Here is a 14,826-nt window from a genome sequence, read left to right on the forward strand (position 1 = left end):
AGATGAGTTCCATTCCAAGAGCCCATTCATAAGTCCAATGAACTCGTAAGTCCAATAAAGTTAGCCTAAAGTGTCAGTCATTCAGTTGTGTCCGACTCTTTGCAACCCCATGGACTGTATAGCCCACCAGGCTCCTCTGTCCAGGGAATTCTCCAGGCAAGAATACTGGAGTGGGTTGCCATTCCCTTCTCCAGGGAATCTTCCTGACCAGGGATCAAACCTGGGTCTGCTGCATTGCAGGTGGATTCTTTACTGTCTGAGCCACCAGGGAAGCCCAAGTTAGCCTAGGTACTTCACTAACACAGTCAGCTATGTAGTACTGTAATACGTTTTACACAAATAATACATAAACAAACACCAAAAATAAAACATTTTTAATCTTACAGTATAGTAGCTTAAAAAGTACAGTAGCACAATACAATGGCTGGCACGCAGGGGCAGGCGTCGAGTGAAGAGGCAAGAAGAATTACTGACTGGAGGAGCTAGAGGAGGTGGGAGATGGGAGAGCTGAAGGATCGTCAGCAATAGGAGACAGAGGGTAGGCTGCAGTGTCACTCGTGCCTGACGTTGATGGCACAGCTTCTGCTTCCTTGTGGATTCAACTCTATCTACCCTCCTGAAAAAACAATCCAGCGATGTCTTGGTAGTAGCTCTTTTTTTTTTTTTTCTTTCTTCATCATAGATGACATAGTAGCTACTGGATTGCAATCTGAATGGCTGTTGCAGCTTCCGTGTACTGTTCTGCATTTGGTCCTGTGCTTCAAAAAAAAGAAATAAAGAAAATAAAGAAATAATTTATTTCCCGAAATAAAGAAAGCCCCTTACCATCTCCTGTGCCGCGAATCCCTTTGGTTCTTCAGCTGCTTCTTCCTCTTGTTGCTCCACTCCCTCAATTATTTTCACTTTTGTTTCCATTGTTATCTCTTGGCACTTCTTAGCAGTACCAGCTACATCGCTACTGCTTTTACACTTGCCTCCGGACATCCAGAAAGTGAAAGTGTTAGTTACTCAGTCTCGTCCGATTCTCTGTGATCCCATGGACCGTAGCCCACCAGGCTCCTCTGTCCAGGGAATTCTCCAGGCAAGAATACTGGAGTGGGTTGCCATTTCCTTCTCCAGGAGATCTTCCCCACCCAGGGATCCAACCTGGGTCTCCCATATTGTGGGCAGACTTTACCAACTGAGCCACCAGGGAAGCTTCCAGACATCCTGGGCTTGAAATAAAGGTGCTATACTCTGTACTCTCTGGGCTTGAAATAAAGGTGCTGTACTCGGTACTCTCTACTGTAAAGTACACAACAGCACAACAACTCGTAGAGGATGCTCCCACGTGACAGTGTACACCAGACAGGTGAACTAAACTATGAGATTGGACCTGCAAACACCCGTTTGCATCTTTGAAATTTAGCAGCCCGAAAGTTCATATGTAGGGGACTTAACTGTAGTTTGTTATGGCAGCCCTAACAAATGAATACACCCTGTTTATTAACTGCCCGTCTTTGGAGAACTCTGTCTTGAACTTTTCCCTATCATGCGCCTGTTCCTTTGTTTACCAAATACTCCCTAAAGATCGACATTTTATCTTTCCTTAAAAAGATTGTCAAGTCATAAATGAAAAACCTATATCCCTTGCCGCAAAAGGAAGGGACCCACAAGAAACAAAGATACAGAAAAAATGATGCCTCAAAACGACAATGGGGAAGGGAAGGAACTTCCCTGGTAATTCAGTCTTTAAGACTCTGCACTTGCGATGCAGAGGGCCTCAAGTTCAATCCCTGGTTGGGGAGCTAGGGTCCCACATGCTGCATGGCGTGGTCAGAAAGTAAAAAAAAAAAAAAGTGCCCATTGAGCCAAGGACCTGTATCTTAGGAAAATTAGCCATTGCCAGGAAGACATTAAAGACAGTGGCACCAAACAAAACTTGCTCCAAGTAAGCCCCAGGGGAAGGCATTGTTAGAGAGTGATGCCCCTCACCCCCTATGACCAGCTCCATTCAAGGACACCTCCCCTTTTGACCTTCCTGCCCACTCACTCATTCAGGGCTATAATCCCCTGTTATCCTCTCTCTGTCCCATTCCCCAGTCCCTCCCCTGGCTCTCCAGCTGCCTCCGTGGCTTCTCCGCCTCTCTTTGTCTCTCCAACCCACCCTGCATCCAACAACCAGAGGGTTCTTTCAGAAACACAAATCTTTCTTTATTTCAGGCGTCATAAGTGAATTCACTCCCATCGTAAGATTCAAACAGTGCTGAAATATAGAGAGCAGAAACGAGAAATGTGATCTGACCACGTCCTGTCTCTATTCTGATCTTTTCTAAGGCTCCTCATCAGTCTCTGTGTAAATTCTAAAGTCAGCGACATTCAAGGTTTGGGTCGGGTCCTGCCCTTACTTCCCCCATCTCTCTCCCATCTTTCAATAAGACCCTCTTCTTAGCCACTCTGACGGCTTGCCATATCCAAACATTCAACTCTAACTCACTCACTCACTCTCACCGCAGGACCTTTGCACATGCCCTTTGCATTCCCAGCATGTTTTCTCTACCCCCTCACTCCAACTTCATCCTTCCTCACCCTTCGGTCTCAATGTGTTGACACCTTGTGTCTGGTTGGCCTCACCCAGACGTGGACCCCAGGGATAAGGATTCCAACTGTGCATTCATTTCTACACCTGCCATGACCAGGGGCTCCCTCACAGTTGTGGAGACTGGAAGTCCAAAAAATCAAGGTATTGGCAGGGTCTGTTCCTTCTTGCTGGCTCAGAGGGAAAATCTGTTTCCCACCTCCCTCCAAGCGTCTGGTGGTTGCTGGCTACCCTCAACATTCCTTGGCTAGTAGACACATCACTGGAATCTCTCCTCCTGTTGTCACATGGTCTTCTGCCTGTTTGACTCCTGGGTCTCTTCTCTATCATTGGCTGAGGGCCTCTCTGGGAAGTATTAGACCAACGGAGACAACCTAAAGAATAGGCAGCCAGCCTGGTGAAATATGGTTCCGGAGAGAGAATTCTGTTCCTGGCAGAGGGAACAGCATTTGCAAAGTTCTAGAGGTTAGTAAATCATGATGCATTCGGAGCATTGAAGAGCATTGAGGGGCTTTCCTGGTGGCGCAGTGGATAAGAATACGCCTGCCAATGCAGGGGACATGGGTTCAATCCCTGGTTCAGGAAGATCCCACATGCCTCAGAGCAGCTAAGCCTGTGTGCCACAACTACTGAACTTGTGCTCTAGAGCCCATGAGCCACAACTACTGAGCCCATGTGCCACAACTACTGGAGACCACCCTCATTGAGCCCATACTCTGCAACGAGAGAAGCTACTGCAATGAGAAGTGTGTCCAGCACAGCAAACAGTAGCCCTTGCTCACCACAACTAGAGAAAGCCTGTGCAAAGCAATGAAGACCCAGCACAGCCAAAAATAGTAAAATTTATAAAAAGAAAATTATTGAGGTTTTGGAGACTGGCAGGGGCTTGACCCTGGAGAGCTGTGTCAGACACAGAAAGAAACTCGGATTTCATCAAGAGGGCAGTGGGGAGCCATGAGAGAGTTTAGAGCATGGGAGAGACCAGAGGATTAAACTTTAGAAATATGCTTGACTTCCATGTGGTGATGAACTGAAAGTGTTGTGAACTGGAGGCAAGTCTGTTATGGGAGAATGAAAAATTCAGACCCTAAGGGCTTCCCTGGGGGCTCAAATGGTAAAGAATCTACCTGCAATGCAGGAGACCTGGGTTCGATCACTGGGTCAGGAAGATCCCCTGGAGAAGGGAATGGCTACTCACTCCAGTATTCTTGCCTGGGAAATCCCATGGACAGAGGAGCCTGGTGGGCTACAGTCCATGGGGTCACAAAGAGTCGGACACGACTGAAGGACTGACACACACATGGTGAACGCCAATCAGGCATCATCTCATTTAATTTTCTGACCACCGACCCCACGAGGCATGTTGCTCATCATTACACCCATCTGAAAGATCGGGAGACTAGAGCGCAGACAGCTTCAGTGACTTACCTGGTCTCACATAGCTTGTTAATGACAGAGCAATGATTCAGGGCTTGAGTAGACTGCCCAGCCAGGTGACAGGCTCATGGTGGGAGATCTGGGATAAAGAGTTGGGGGGGGCATGATGCTGATGGCCAGTGCTCTGGATGAGGAATGAGGGACAGTTGGAAACCCAGATAGAGAGGAAGCTCTAAGCTGAGAGAATAAAGCTGGTTCAGGTGGTCTCCGGGACCTAATGTCTGATGATCCGAGGTGGAGCTGATGCAATCATAATAAAAATCAAATGCACAATAAATGTAATGCACTTGAATCATCCTGAAACCATCCCCCCACCCCCAGTCCACAGAAAACTTCTCTTCCATGAAACAGGTGTGTGTGTGGTGTGTGTGTGTACTCAGTTGTGTCTGACTCTGTGACCCCATGGACGGTAGCCCACCAGACTCCTCTGTCCATGGGATTCTTCAGGCAGGAATACTGGAATGGGTTGCCATGTCCTACCCCAGGGAATCTTCCTTACCCAGGGATCAAACCCATGTCTCTTGCATCTCCTGCACTGGTGGGCAGATTCTTTACCACAGGCACCACCTGGGAAGCCTCTGGAAACAGGTCTCTGGTGCCAAAAAGTTTGGGGACTGCTGGTCTCCCAGGTGATGAGGACTTGGACCACTCGCTCCTGCTAGCCCAGCCCTGACATTACACTTCTCTCTCCCCTCCCGTCAAGTCAGTTAGACCCTGAGGACATAAGAATTGAGACCTGAAGGGTAAGAAAAAGCCGGCCACAGGGAGAAAGGGCCTTCCAGGCTGAGGGCACAGACTATGCAAAGGCACTGGGACAGGATTGTGCTGGGTGTGTTCACGGAAGAACATCAAGGAGGCCTGTGTGTCTGGAGCAGAGTGAGCAAGGGGAAGTGAGGGAGGGAGGAGGTCTGGGATTTGGGCTTTAAAATCTCATGGGCAGAGGGTGCCCTGAAGAAGTCTTAAGTCCCCTGGGAATCTTGAAATGGGTGAACATTGACCCCCTTCTTCAGTGGGTCTCTAGGAGGCTTGGGGAGATGATGATGGCGGAATGTCAGTGTGAAGGCTGGATCCATGCCATGGTAGGGAGCGTGGGCTCCCAAACCACTTTGTGGCACCCCTGAGCTTTACCCTGACGAAGACCAGGAGCTAGGGATGTGCTGAGACTTCTAGAAGTTTTTTCCAAGGTTGCCCAGCCCCCAGGTCAGAGCCCCAGGAATTCTATCTTGGCAGGGGGTGGAGGGACTGGATGTAACAGGACGATGTCACAGAGACTGGGGGCATCTAGAACCCTGGGGGCTCCTGGTCTCAGCGTCATCTGACAGGAAGGCCACCTGGGTAGGTCATCTCCTCCTGGGACCAGCCTTCAAGGACAGAATGCAAGCCTGGCTGCCCCCAAGAGCCGTTTCCGTGTAGGGCCACCAGGGTCCCCGCTGCTCTGCTCAACTGCCTCTGAGCCGCCCTTTCAATTTCACCTCCATTCCCTCCCCAGCCAGGGGCCCTCTGGGAGGCCCTGGAGATGCCCAGGGGCCTCCCATTGGCGGTCCCCAGCGGGACATAGCTCCAGGCCACAGCCGGAGAAGGACAGGCCAGCCATGGTGCGGCAGCAGCCAGCTGTGGCCCTGGGGGCAGTCAGGATCTCGCTGATCCTGCTGGGGCTACTCGCTCCCTCGCAGGCGGTGGTGCGGGCCGTGCTGGACGGCAACTCGAGCACAGTGGACTTTGCGCATCTGCCAGCCCTGTTTGGGGTGCCCCTGGCCCCCGGGGGCGTGCGAGGCTACCTGATGGAGGCCAAGCCAGCCAACGCATGCCATCCCATCCAGGGCCCACGGCCGGGCAATGGCTCCCTGGGCGCCATCGTGCTGATCCGCCGATATGACTGCACGTTCGACCTCAAGGTGCTGCATGCCCAGCGGGCTGGCTTTGAGGCGGCTATTGTGCACAATGTGCGCTCCGACGACCTGGTGCGCATGGCCCACGTGTATGAGGACCTGCGGCAGCAGATCACCATCCCCTCAGTGTTCGTGGGCGAGGCTGCTTCCCAGGACCTGCGGGTCATCATGCGCTGTGACAAGTCGGCCCACGTCGTCCTGCTGCCCGACTACCCGCCCCGCCCGGACCTGGACTGCCACCCAGTGCTGGCTGTCTCCTGGGTGCTGGGCCGCGCCCTGGCCCTGCTCACCAGCGCTGTCTTTGTCCTGCAGCGTCTGTGGCATTGGCTCTGGAGCCGGCGGGCCAGCGGGCAGGCAGTCAAGGCACGGCCCAGCCAGAGGGCCCAGGTGCGCACCTTTACCAGGTGTAACGACCTGTGCGCCATCTGCCTGGATGAGTATGAGGAGGGCGACCGCCTCAAGGTCCTGCCCTGCTCGCATACCTACCACTGCAAGTGTATCGACCCCTGGTTCTCCCAGGCTGCCCAGCGCGCCTGTCCCATGTGCAAGCGGTCAGTGGCCGGCACGGAGGACGGCTCTGACTCCACCGTCGACAGCCACAGGGACGAGGAAGACCCCTCGCTGTCTGGCCGCCAGCCCCTGATCTGCACTGTCCAGGCCCGGCTGCGCTCCCGGAGGCTGGCTCTGCTGACCCGAGCCACCTCCCGGCGCCGCTGTAGTGCCACCTCTGTGGGGGAGGCCGAGGCCAGTGCGCCCTTGGAGGGGCCCCCGGAGCCCCACTGAGACCCGCCAGCCCCATGCTGGTAGAGATCCGGGTGGCCGGGGTGGAAGGAAGGCATGTTTCTAGCCCGGAGACTAGATAATAAAGTGGGTTTGAAAGTGGATTCTCCCCCTGGCTACTCTGGGGCTGCCCAGTCCCTCATGCCGTCCGTGTGGTAAGTCCCAGCTGAGCCCAAGGCTGGCTCCTGGCATCCAAGGGTGAGTGAGGGGATGTGGGGGTGGGAGGGTGGTGTGGTCTTCTCAGGGACATTATGTACATCATCCCCATCGTGGCCCTGTGACGGGGCCACCATGCCTCAGTTCAAATCCTGGGTCCACAGGGCCTGATTCCTAACATTCGCTTTCATTTAAACCTTAAAAAAAATAAACTTGTTACTTTGGAATAATTTTAGCTTTACAGAAAAATTGCAAAGGGGCTCTGGACAGTTCCCATGGACCCCTCACCCAGCTTTTCCTGAATGTTGACATTTTACATCAGCATAGCATTTTTTCTTTTTAACGTTTTGATTTTTTGGCCACAAAGTATGTGGGATCTGGGCTCCCCAACCAAGCATCAAAGCCACACCCCGCTGCAGTGGAAAGCAAAGTCTTAGCCACTGGACCGCCCAAGGAAGTCCCCAGCACAGCACGCTTGATTCAACCTTGAGAGCACCGTGAGTAGGTTATGACGAACTCAGCTCCGGGTTCAATTGAAATTTCCTCATCATTTCAGCTACTTATAGTGGCAAGTGTCAAACACACTCAAGTAGAAAGAATGAAACGATAACTTTCCCCACGTGTACCCATCACTCAGATTCAGTGATTTATTTGTGTGCCACGCTGTGCTAAGTCACTTCAGTTGTGCCTGACTCTTTGTGACCCAACAGACCATGGCTCCTCTGTCCATGAGATTTTCTAGGCAAGAATACTGCAGTGAGTTGCTGTGCCCTCCTCCAGGGGATCGTCCCACGTGTACCCATCACTCAGATTCAACAATTGATCTACTCCTGGCCATTCTTGTCTCCTCTAATTCTCCTCCTTCCTTGCTATTTTTTAAAAAATATTTTTTAACATTTTAATTTATTTTATTTTTGGCTGCGCTGGGTCTTCATTGCTATGCTGGCTTTTCTCTAGTTGTGGAGAGCAGGGGATACTCTCTAGTTGAGGTGTGTAGGCTTCTCATTGCAGTGGCTTCTCTTGGTGCAGAGCACGGGCTCTAGGGCTCATGGGCTTCAGTAGTTGGCACACATGGGCTTGGTAGTAGCAGTTACCAGGCTCTAGAGTATAGGCTCAATAATTGTAGCACATGGGCTTACTTGCTCCAAGGCACGTGAGGTTTTCCCAGATCAGGGATCGAACCTGTGTCTACTGCATTGGCAGGTGGATTCATTACCACTCAGCCACCAGGGAAGCCCTTCGCTTGCTATTTTGATGTAAATTCCAGATGTTTTTTCACCTACAAATATTTCAGTGTGTGTCTCTAAAGCAGTTCTCCACTGTGGTGGGGATGTTGTGTCCCTGGGGACACTGAGTGATGTCTGGGGGCATGTGTGGTCATCATGACTGGGGGCCTCCTGGTATCGAGTGGGTGGGGGCCAGGAATGCTGCTCCACACCCCTTAGCCCCTGGGAGGGTCTCACCCCAGAGAATGATCTAATCTGACTGTCCGGAGTGCTGAGAGGAGAGACCCTGCTCTACAAGATAAGACCCCTTAAAGAACGACCTCACAAACTCCAGTATCAAGTCCAGAATGAAATGATTCCTCATGCGTGCATGCGTGCTAAGTCGCTTCAGTCATGTCCAACTCTTTGAGACCCTATAGACTAGCATGCCAGGCTCCTCTCTCCATGGGATTTCCTAGGCAAGAATACTGCAGTGGGATGTCATTCCCTTCTCCAGGGGATCTTTCTAACCCAGGTTTCTTGTGTCTCCTGCATTGGCGGACAGGTTCTTTACCACTAGCACCACCTTGATGGTATAATGATTCCTAAATAGTGTTGAATATTCATCCAGGGAGCAAGTGGAAATGTGTACATTTATTATACTATGGTACAGTTTTTTAGACTGTTTGAAGCAGGACCGAGATAGAATCTAGAGTCACTGATGGTCTCCTAAGTCTCCTTAATTTTTTATTTATTTTTAAAAATTGGTTCTGTAGCTTTTAAAAAGTATTTAATTTATTATTTACTTACTTGGCTGCACTGGATCTTAGCAGTGGCACTTGGGATCTTGCTTGCATTTTGCGAGATCTTCCTTGCATCACATGGGATCTTTCACTGAGGCACACAGATTCTCTAGTTGTAGCATGAGGGCTCCAGGGCTTGTGGGCTTCAGTAACCATGGCACTTGGGCTCAGTTGCTCCGTGGCATACGGCATCTTAGTCCCCCAGTCTGGGATTGAACCTGCATACCCGGCATTGCAAGGCAGATTTTTAACCACTGGACAACCAGGAGGTCTGTCCAAAGTCTCTTTTAATCCAGAGCTTCTCCTGCCATCTTTCTCCCTTTATTTTTCCTTGCAGTTTATTTATTTGACACCACTGGGTCCTTCATCTTGCAGAGATGCCCTTGATCTGTGTTTTGTCAATTGGATGTCCCCATGGCATCATTTCAGGCTTCCCAGGTGGCACTGGTGGTAAAGAACTTGCCTGCCAATGCAGGAGATGTGGGTTCAATCCATGGGTCAGGAAGATCCCCCTGGAGGAGGGCATGGAAACCCACTCTAGTATTCTTGCCTAGAGAATCCCATGGACAGAAGAGTCTTGGAGAGCTACAGTCCATGGGATCACAAAGAGTCGGACACAACTGAAGTGACTTAGCACACACACACGTGATATCATTTTAAGTACACCTCTGCCTCCTTTAGTTTCTTTTAATTTCTAGTTGGATTCAGAGACCAGTGTGGATGTGATTTAATTTGATGGTAAATAGATAACAGTGTTTCTTCAGCTCCCAGTGCAAGCTTTTCTCAGAAACTTGGGTCAATGAGAGGGTCTTCTGGGCAACGAAGAAGGGGTGGATGCTAATTTGGGGCAAGCATGATCAGGAAGATCTGAGAGGGAATGTTGTATAGAATTTCTCAGGGGGCCCAGCATATGGGTGATAGTAGGATTTGGACATAGCAGTCTGGTATTAGTGGCTTCATGAGTGAATATCTGTATTTAGTCAAATGTCTTCTTTTTCACACATATGAGAGTGGCTTTTTTTTAACTTTTTTTTTTTTTGGTTGTACTGGGTCTTCATTGCTGTGCTCAGGCTTTCTCTTGTTATGTTGAGCAGCGGCTACTCCTCATTGCGATGTGTGGGCTTCTCATTGTGGTGGCTTCTCTTGTTGCAGAGCACAGACTCTAGGGCTCACGGGCTTCAGTAGTTGCAACACATGGGCTTGGTGGTTGTGGCGCACAGGCTCTAGAGCATAGGTTCAGCAGTTATGGGACACGGGCTTAGTTGCTTTGTGGCACATGGGATCTTCTGGGACCAGGGACTGAACCCATGTCCCCTGCAGTGGCAGACAGATTCTCATCCATTGTACCACCAGGGAAGTCCACGAGAGTGTTTGCCACTTGTGTCTTGCCGTCTGCACTGTGCAACCTAGCTGGGAACCTCCAAAGTAGTTCAGAAAAAAGGGAGTCTGTTCTTGGATGGATGATGGCAAAGAGTGGGCTCTTGGTCATGGCTCTGGTGTGTGTGTGTGAGTGGGGTGGGGCGCAGAGAGGTGGGCTGAGGTCCTTGCACAGTTATCCCGGGGAGATGGTAAAGACCTCCTACACAGTGTTTAAGGGGCTTTTCTCCTAGCCCACTGGCCCTAAGGCCACAAATGGAGGCCACAGTATCCAGAGAACACTGCCTTGGTCACTCTGGGTGGCCGTCAAAGTCCAGAGCTGCCAAGAAGGAGCAGGCCTCTCTGTCCAGAAGACATGGACTGGGATGAGGATGGAGAAGTGGAGACAGAGTGACGTGTGTAGCAGTCAGCTTGGAGTTAGCAATGGGACCTGAGACCCCATCAGAGCAGCTTAAACACAGAGAGCTATTTCTCATGAACTTGAGTAGTCAGTCCAGGGATAACATGGAGGCTCCACAGTGTAGAGGCCCCAGGTTCCCTTTGTCTTATTGTCCCACCTCCTCAGCAAGTGCCCTTCTCCTCATAGAGCATAGTAGCTGCTTGAGCTCTAGCCATCACATCTGCATTCCAGTCAATGAGGAGGAAGAGCTTACCCTTTCTCTTTAAGGACACTTCCTAGAAATCCCATACACCAGTTTTGCTTATACTCTATTGGCCAGAACTCAGTCATATGGCTACACTTGCCTGAAAGGATGCTGGGAAATGTAGTCTATTCTGAATGGCCAATGGTCCAGCTGAAAACCAGGGGTTCTGTTACAATGGAAGAAAGCACAGATATCAGAGGTGGCCAGCATGCCTGTCACTTGAACACATTTGTGGCCCAAAGAACTACCCAATACATGTTTGTTGAATAAGTGAATGAATGAATGAATCCCTGCACCTCTAAGATTGAGCCTCCTTCAAGGTCACAGGCACCACAGCAGAGCCGGCACCTCCTGGTTCACCAGACAGTTGACTTTTCTCACGATCATGCCAGCAGAGGGAATGAACTCACTAGGGATGAAACCCAGCTCTTACTGAGGCCCTACTGTGCTCCAGGCCCCAAGTCTTATAGCTTCTTTCCACCATTAAACCTCCCCGAGCCTCAATTTTCCCATCTGTAACATGGGAACCATAACAGTACCTGCCCTGAGCGGTTTGCCAACCACGTACAGGTGCCTCACACCTCCTAAGCACTTTGTCAGTATCTGTCGATTGACTGAGTGACCTGCCCATAACCCAGCTATAAAATCAGGTGATCAGAACTGTGGGGGAATCACAGATACTGTGTTGACCCAAAGGGAGGTGTCTTCCCTAACCCAGAAAATCTGGGAGGCTTTCTGGAGGCAGCGTCTTCTAGTTCAGAGCAGAAAGGGCAGGAATCAACACCATGAAAAGGAGAAGTAATTCTGGCAGCTGGAATAGCATGGGCAAAGGCCCCAAGCAGCCTAGTTTGGCATCCAGTAGGTGCTTAATAAGTGCACACAGTGCTCCCTGCCCCCAGTCAGGTCCAACGTCCTCTGAGAAGGGGCCTCAGTGTCATCCCAGCCTCCTTGGTGCCCCAGCAGCCAAGTCTGGGCTCCTCTCCAGCTGCCTCCGGGAAAGTTGGATGCTGCCAAGGACTGCCAGCTTAGTGAGGCCAGCCTGTGCCAGCCCCATCTGACGGCTGATTTAGGGGCTCATCAGCAGAGGCTGCCCCTTGTCCATCCAGGAAGTACTCTGGTTGTGTGTGTATAAGGGGTGGTGGTTGTTCAGTCGCTCAGCTGTGTCTGACTCTTTGTGACCCCATGGGCTGCAGCACACCAGGCTCCCGTGTCCTGATGCCCTCAATCTTTCCCAGCATCAGGGTCTTTTCTAATGAATCGGCTCTTTGCATCAGGTGGCCAAAGTATTAGAGCTTTGGCTTCAGCATCAGTACTTCCAATGAGTATTCAGGGTTGATTTCCTTTAGGATTGACTGGTTTGATCTCCTTGCAGTCCAAGGGACTCTCAAGAGTCTTTCTCCAGCACCACAATTCGAAAGCATCAATTCTTTTGGGGAATGTGGCCAAATGGGGAAGCTGAGGCTCAGAGGATGGACAACCTCAGGGATGGGGGTGGACTTAGGGAAAGTGTAGCCTCCTGCACGACTTCAGAGCATGCACAGCATGGTGGATGCTGGGTCAGGCTCTTTTCTGCACTGACTCCTGGCATCCAGAGCCAGGTTCCTGTGCATACCCCCATTTCCCAGAGGAACAAACTGAGTCTGAGAAAGAGGATGTGGCCTGCTCAGGGCCACTCTCCTGGAATCTGACTGAGCCAGTAGTGCCAGGAAGCATACTTCTGCACCTGAGACAGTCCTCTCCACTTTTGTGTTTTATTTTAAAATATTTCTTATTTACTTATCTAGCTGCATCAGGTCTTAGTTGTGGCAGGCAGGATCTTTAGTTGTGGCATGTGGGATATACTTCCCTGAACAGGGGTTGAACCCAAGCTCTGCAGTGGGACTCAGAATCTTAGCCACTGCACCACCAGGGAAGTCTCAGTCCTCTCTTTTATATGGCTCTAACTTTGAATTCTGAATTCCACTGGCCACTGCCTCCCCATGTGTGGAAATCAGCTCCAGCTGTCTTGTCTGTACAACAATTTGTGCTGCTACCTGCTTGTTCAAGCCTGTTCTGGGCACACTAGATGCAGCAGTGACCCAGACAGACCCAGTCCCCACCTGCCTGGGACTCCCAGTCTAGTGGGAGGGGTGGGCCATGACAAAGCAGTGGCAGGGGACCAGGGCTGTGAAGGGGGAAACACTGGTGCTGTGAGGGGCCACAGGGGCACTTGACCTAGCCTAGAGGGTCAGAGAAGGCTTCTCTGGGAGAGGGCATCTACCTCAAGACCTGAAGGAGAGAATGGAAGCAACTGGGCTGGGATGGGAAGGGTGTTCCAGGAGGAGGGAACAGCACATGCAGACTCAGAGTCCTACAAGGCACACAGGCTCTCAACCTTATTGGACATACGTGTGTGCATGCTAAGTCATTTCAGTCGTGTCCAGCTCTTTACAACCCTATGGACCATAGCCCGCCAGGCTCCTCTGTCCATGGGATTCTCCAGGCAAGAATACTGGAGTGGGCTGCCATGCCCCCCTCAAGGGTATCTTCCCAACCTAGGGATCCAATCCACGTCTCTTACATCGCCTGCAGTGGTTGGTTGGTCCTTTAACACTAACATCACCTGGGAAGCCCTATTGGACACACAGCCCTCCTCAATATGCATATGCATTTTTAACAAAAAGTTTTTTTTTTAATTATTATTTGTCACATGGCACAGCATGTGGGGTCTTGGTTCCCTGACCAGGGATTGAACATGTGCCCCCTGCAGTGAAAATACAGAGTCTTCACCACTGGACTGCCAGGGAAGTCCCTACATATGCATTTTTAGTAATGACTAGTGAATGACACTTCAAGTCCATACCAAAGCTCTCTTCTGCAGCCTGAAAATGCTTGGGCTCAACTATTCTAGAAAGACAAATGGAATTAGCTCCTATTTTACTCAATCCTGGAGCTTCCCTGGTGGCTCAGCTGTAAAGAACCTGCCTGCCAGTGCGGGAGACATAAGAGACATGGATTCAATTCCTGGGTTGGGAAGATCTCCTGGAAGAGGGCAAGGCAACCCACCCCAGTAGTCTTGCCTGGAGAATCCTATGGACAGAGGAGCCTGGGAGGCTGCAGTCCATAGGGTTGCACAGAGTCGGGTACGACTGAGGTGACTTAGCACGCACATGTGCATACTCAATCCTATTTTCCAGATGAGAAAACTGAGGCCCAGAGAGGTTAAATGACTTGCCTAAGTGCAAACAGCTCAGAAAGGACGAAGCTGGGTAAATGGTGGGATGAGAAGGCAGAGTGATTCCCCCCACTCCCAGGCCAGGTTGATTAGGACATCCCTCACCCCTGGCTCCAACCCAGCTCCTCCTCCTAGCCTCCTTTGGTGGATGCCAAACCACTCCAAGGAGGCCTGAGGTCAGTGTGTTTTTCACCTCCTCTATTCTGCACCCTCTGCTCCTAATGATACAACCAGTGAGGAGCAGATTCAGGGAACTGTTACTGCCACTCCCAGCAGCCACTGGAGGCAGCTGCAGAATCATGGAGGCTACAAGGAGGCTGTCCACCAAGATTTCAGCCCAGATGGCATCTGGAAGGGGGGGGCAACAAGGCTCTGATTCATCCCCTGACCCTCCTTTCTTCCTCCTCTGTCTCCGCCTCCTCCCCACGCCCTGTCCCCTTCCTAGCCCACCCCTCCCAGCCTCCCAGCCAGGCCTAGGAGGGGAGGAGGCTTTTAGGAACAGATGGCTGCCTTCCTCGCCCAGCGCTCTGCCAGTTAATTAACGCCGCCTGTAATTAAACTTCCCACAAATTAGCTGTCAGCTACGCTAAAGGGAACCGTCCCTCTCAAATGCCACCTTGACTTGCTGAATTGTGAGCCTTGTCGACAAAATAATTAAAGGCAGAGAGAGGCAACCAAAATTTGGAGGCTTTTTTTTTTTTTTCCTTTTCTAAATCTCTATCGGTGTCTATGGCCAAACGCTC

General features: G+C 50.9%; 1 protein-coding gene and 1 long non-coding RNA gene across 2 annotated transcripts; one reads left to right on the forward strand and one right to left on the reverse strand.

Moving 5' to 3' along the window:
* Positions 1 to 651: 651 nt before the first annotated feature.
* Positions 652 to 5,235, reverse strand: LOC145509921 (uncharacterized). Its single transcript, XR_014056555.1, has 3 exons — positions 5,144 to 5,235; positions 4,007 to 4,255; positions 652 to 758 (listed from the first exon to the last, which is right to left on the reverse strand). It is a non-coding gene; the product is annotated as an uncharacterized LOC145509921 (long non-coding RNA).
* An 81-nt stretch (positions 5,236 to 5,316) lies between these two features.
* ZNRF4 (zinc and ring finger 4) lies at positions 5,317 to 6,788 on the forward strand. The gene has a single exon (XM_081499614.1). The coding sequence runs from the start codon at positions 5,608 to 5,610 to the stop codon at positions 6,685 to 6,687; it is 1,080 nt and encodes a 359-aa protein (XP_081355740.1). The 5' UTR covers positions 5,317 to 5,607; the 3' UTR covers positions 6,688 to 6,788.
* The last annotated feature ends 8,038 nt before the right edge of the window (positions 6,789 to 14,826 follow it).

Source organism: Giraffa tippelskirchi, chromosome 6 (assembly GCF_054371585.1).
Source record: "Giraffa tippelskirchi isolate mGirTip1 chromosome 6, T2T-mGirTip1v1.2.pri, whole genome shotgun sequence".
Lineage (NCBI taxonomy): Eukaryota > Metazoa > Chordata > Mammalia > Artiodactyla > Giraffidae > Giraffa > Giraffa tippelskirchi.

Bases quoted from the DNA above. Each gene is read 5' to 3' on its own strand.
- ZNRF4 (XM_081499614.1), top strand. From the start codon at position 5,608: ATGGTGCGGCAGCAGCCAGCTGTGGCCCTGGGGGCAGTCAGGATCTCG.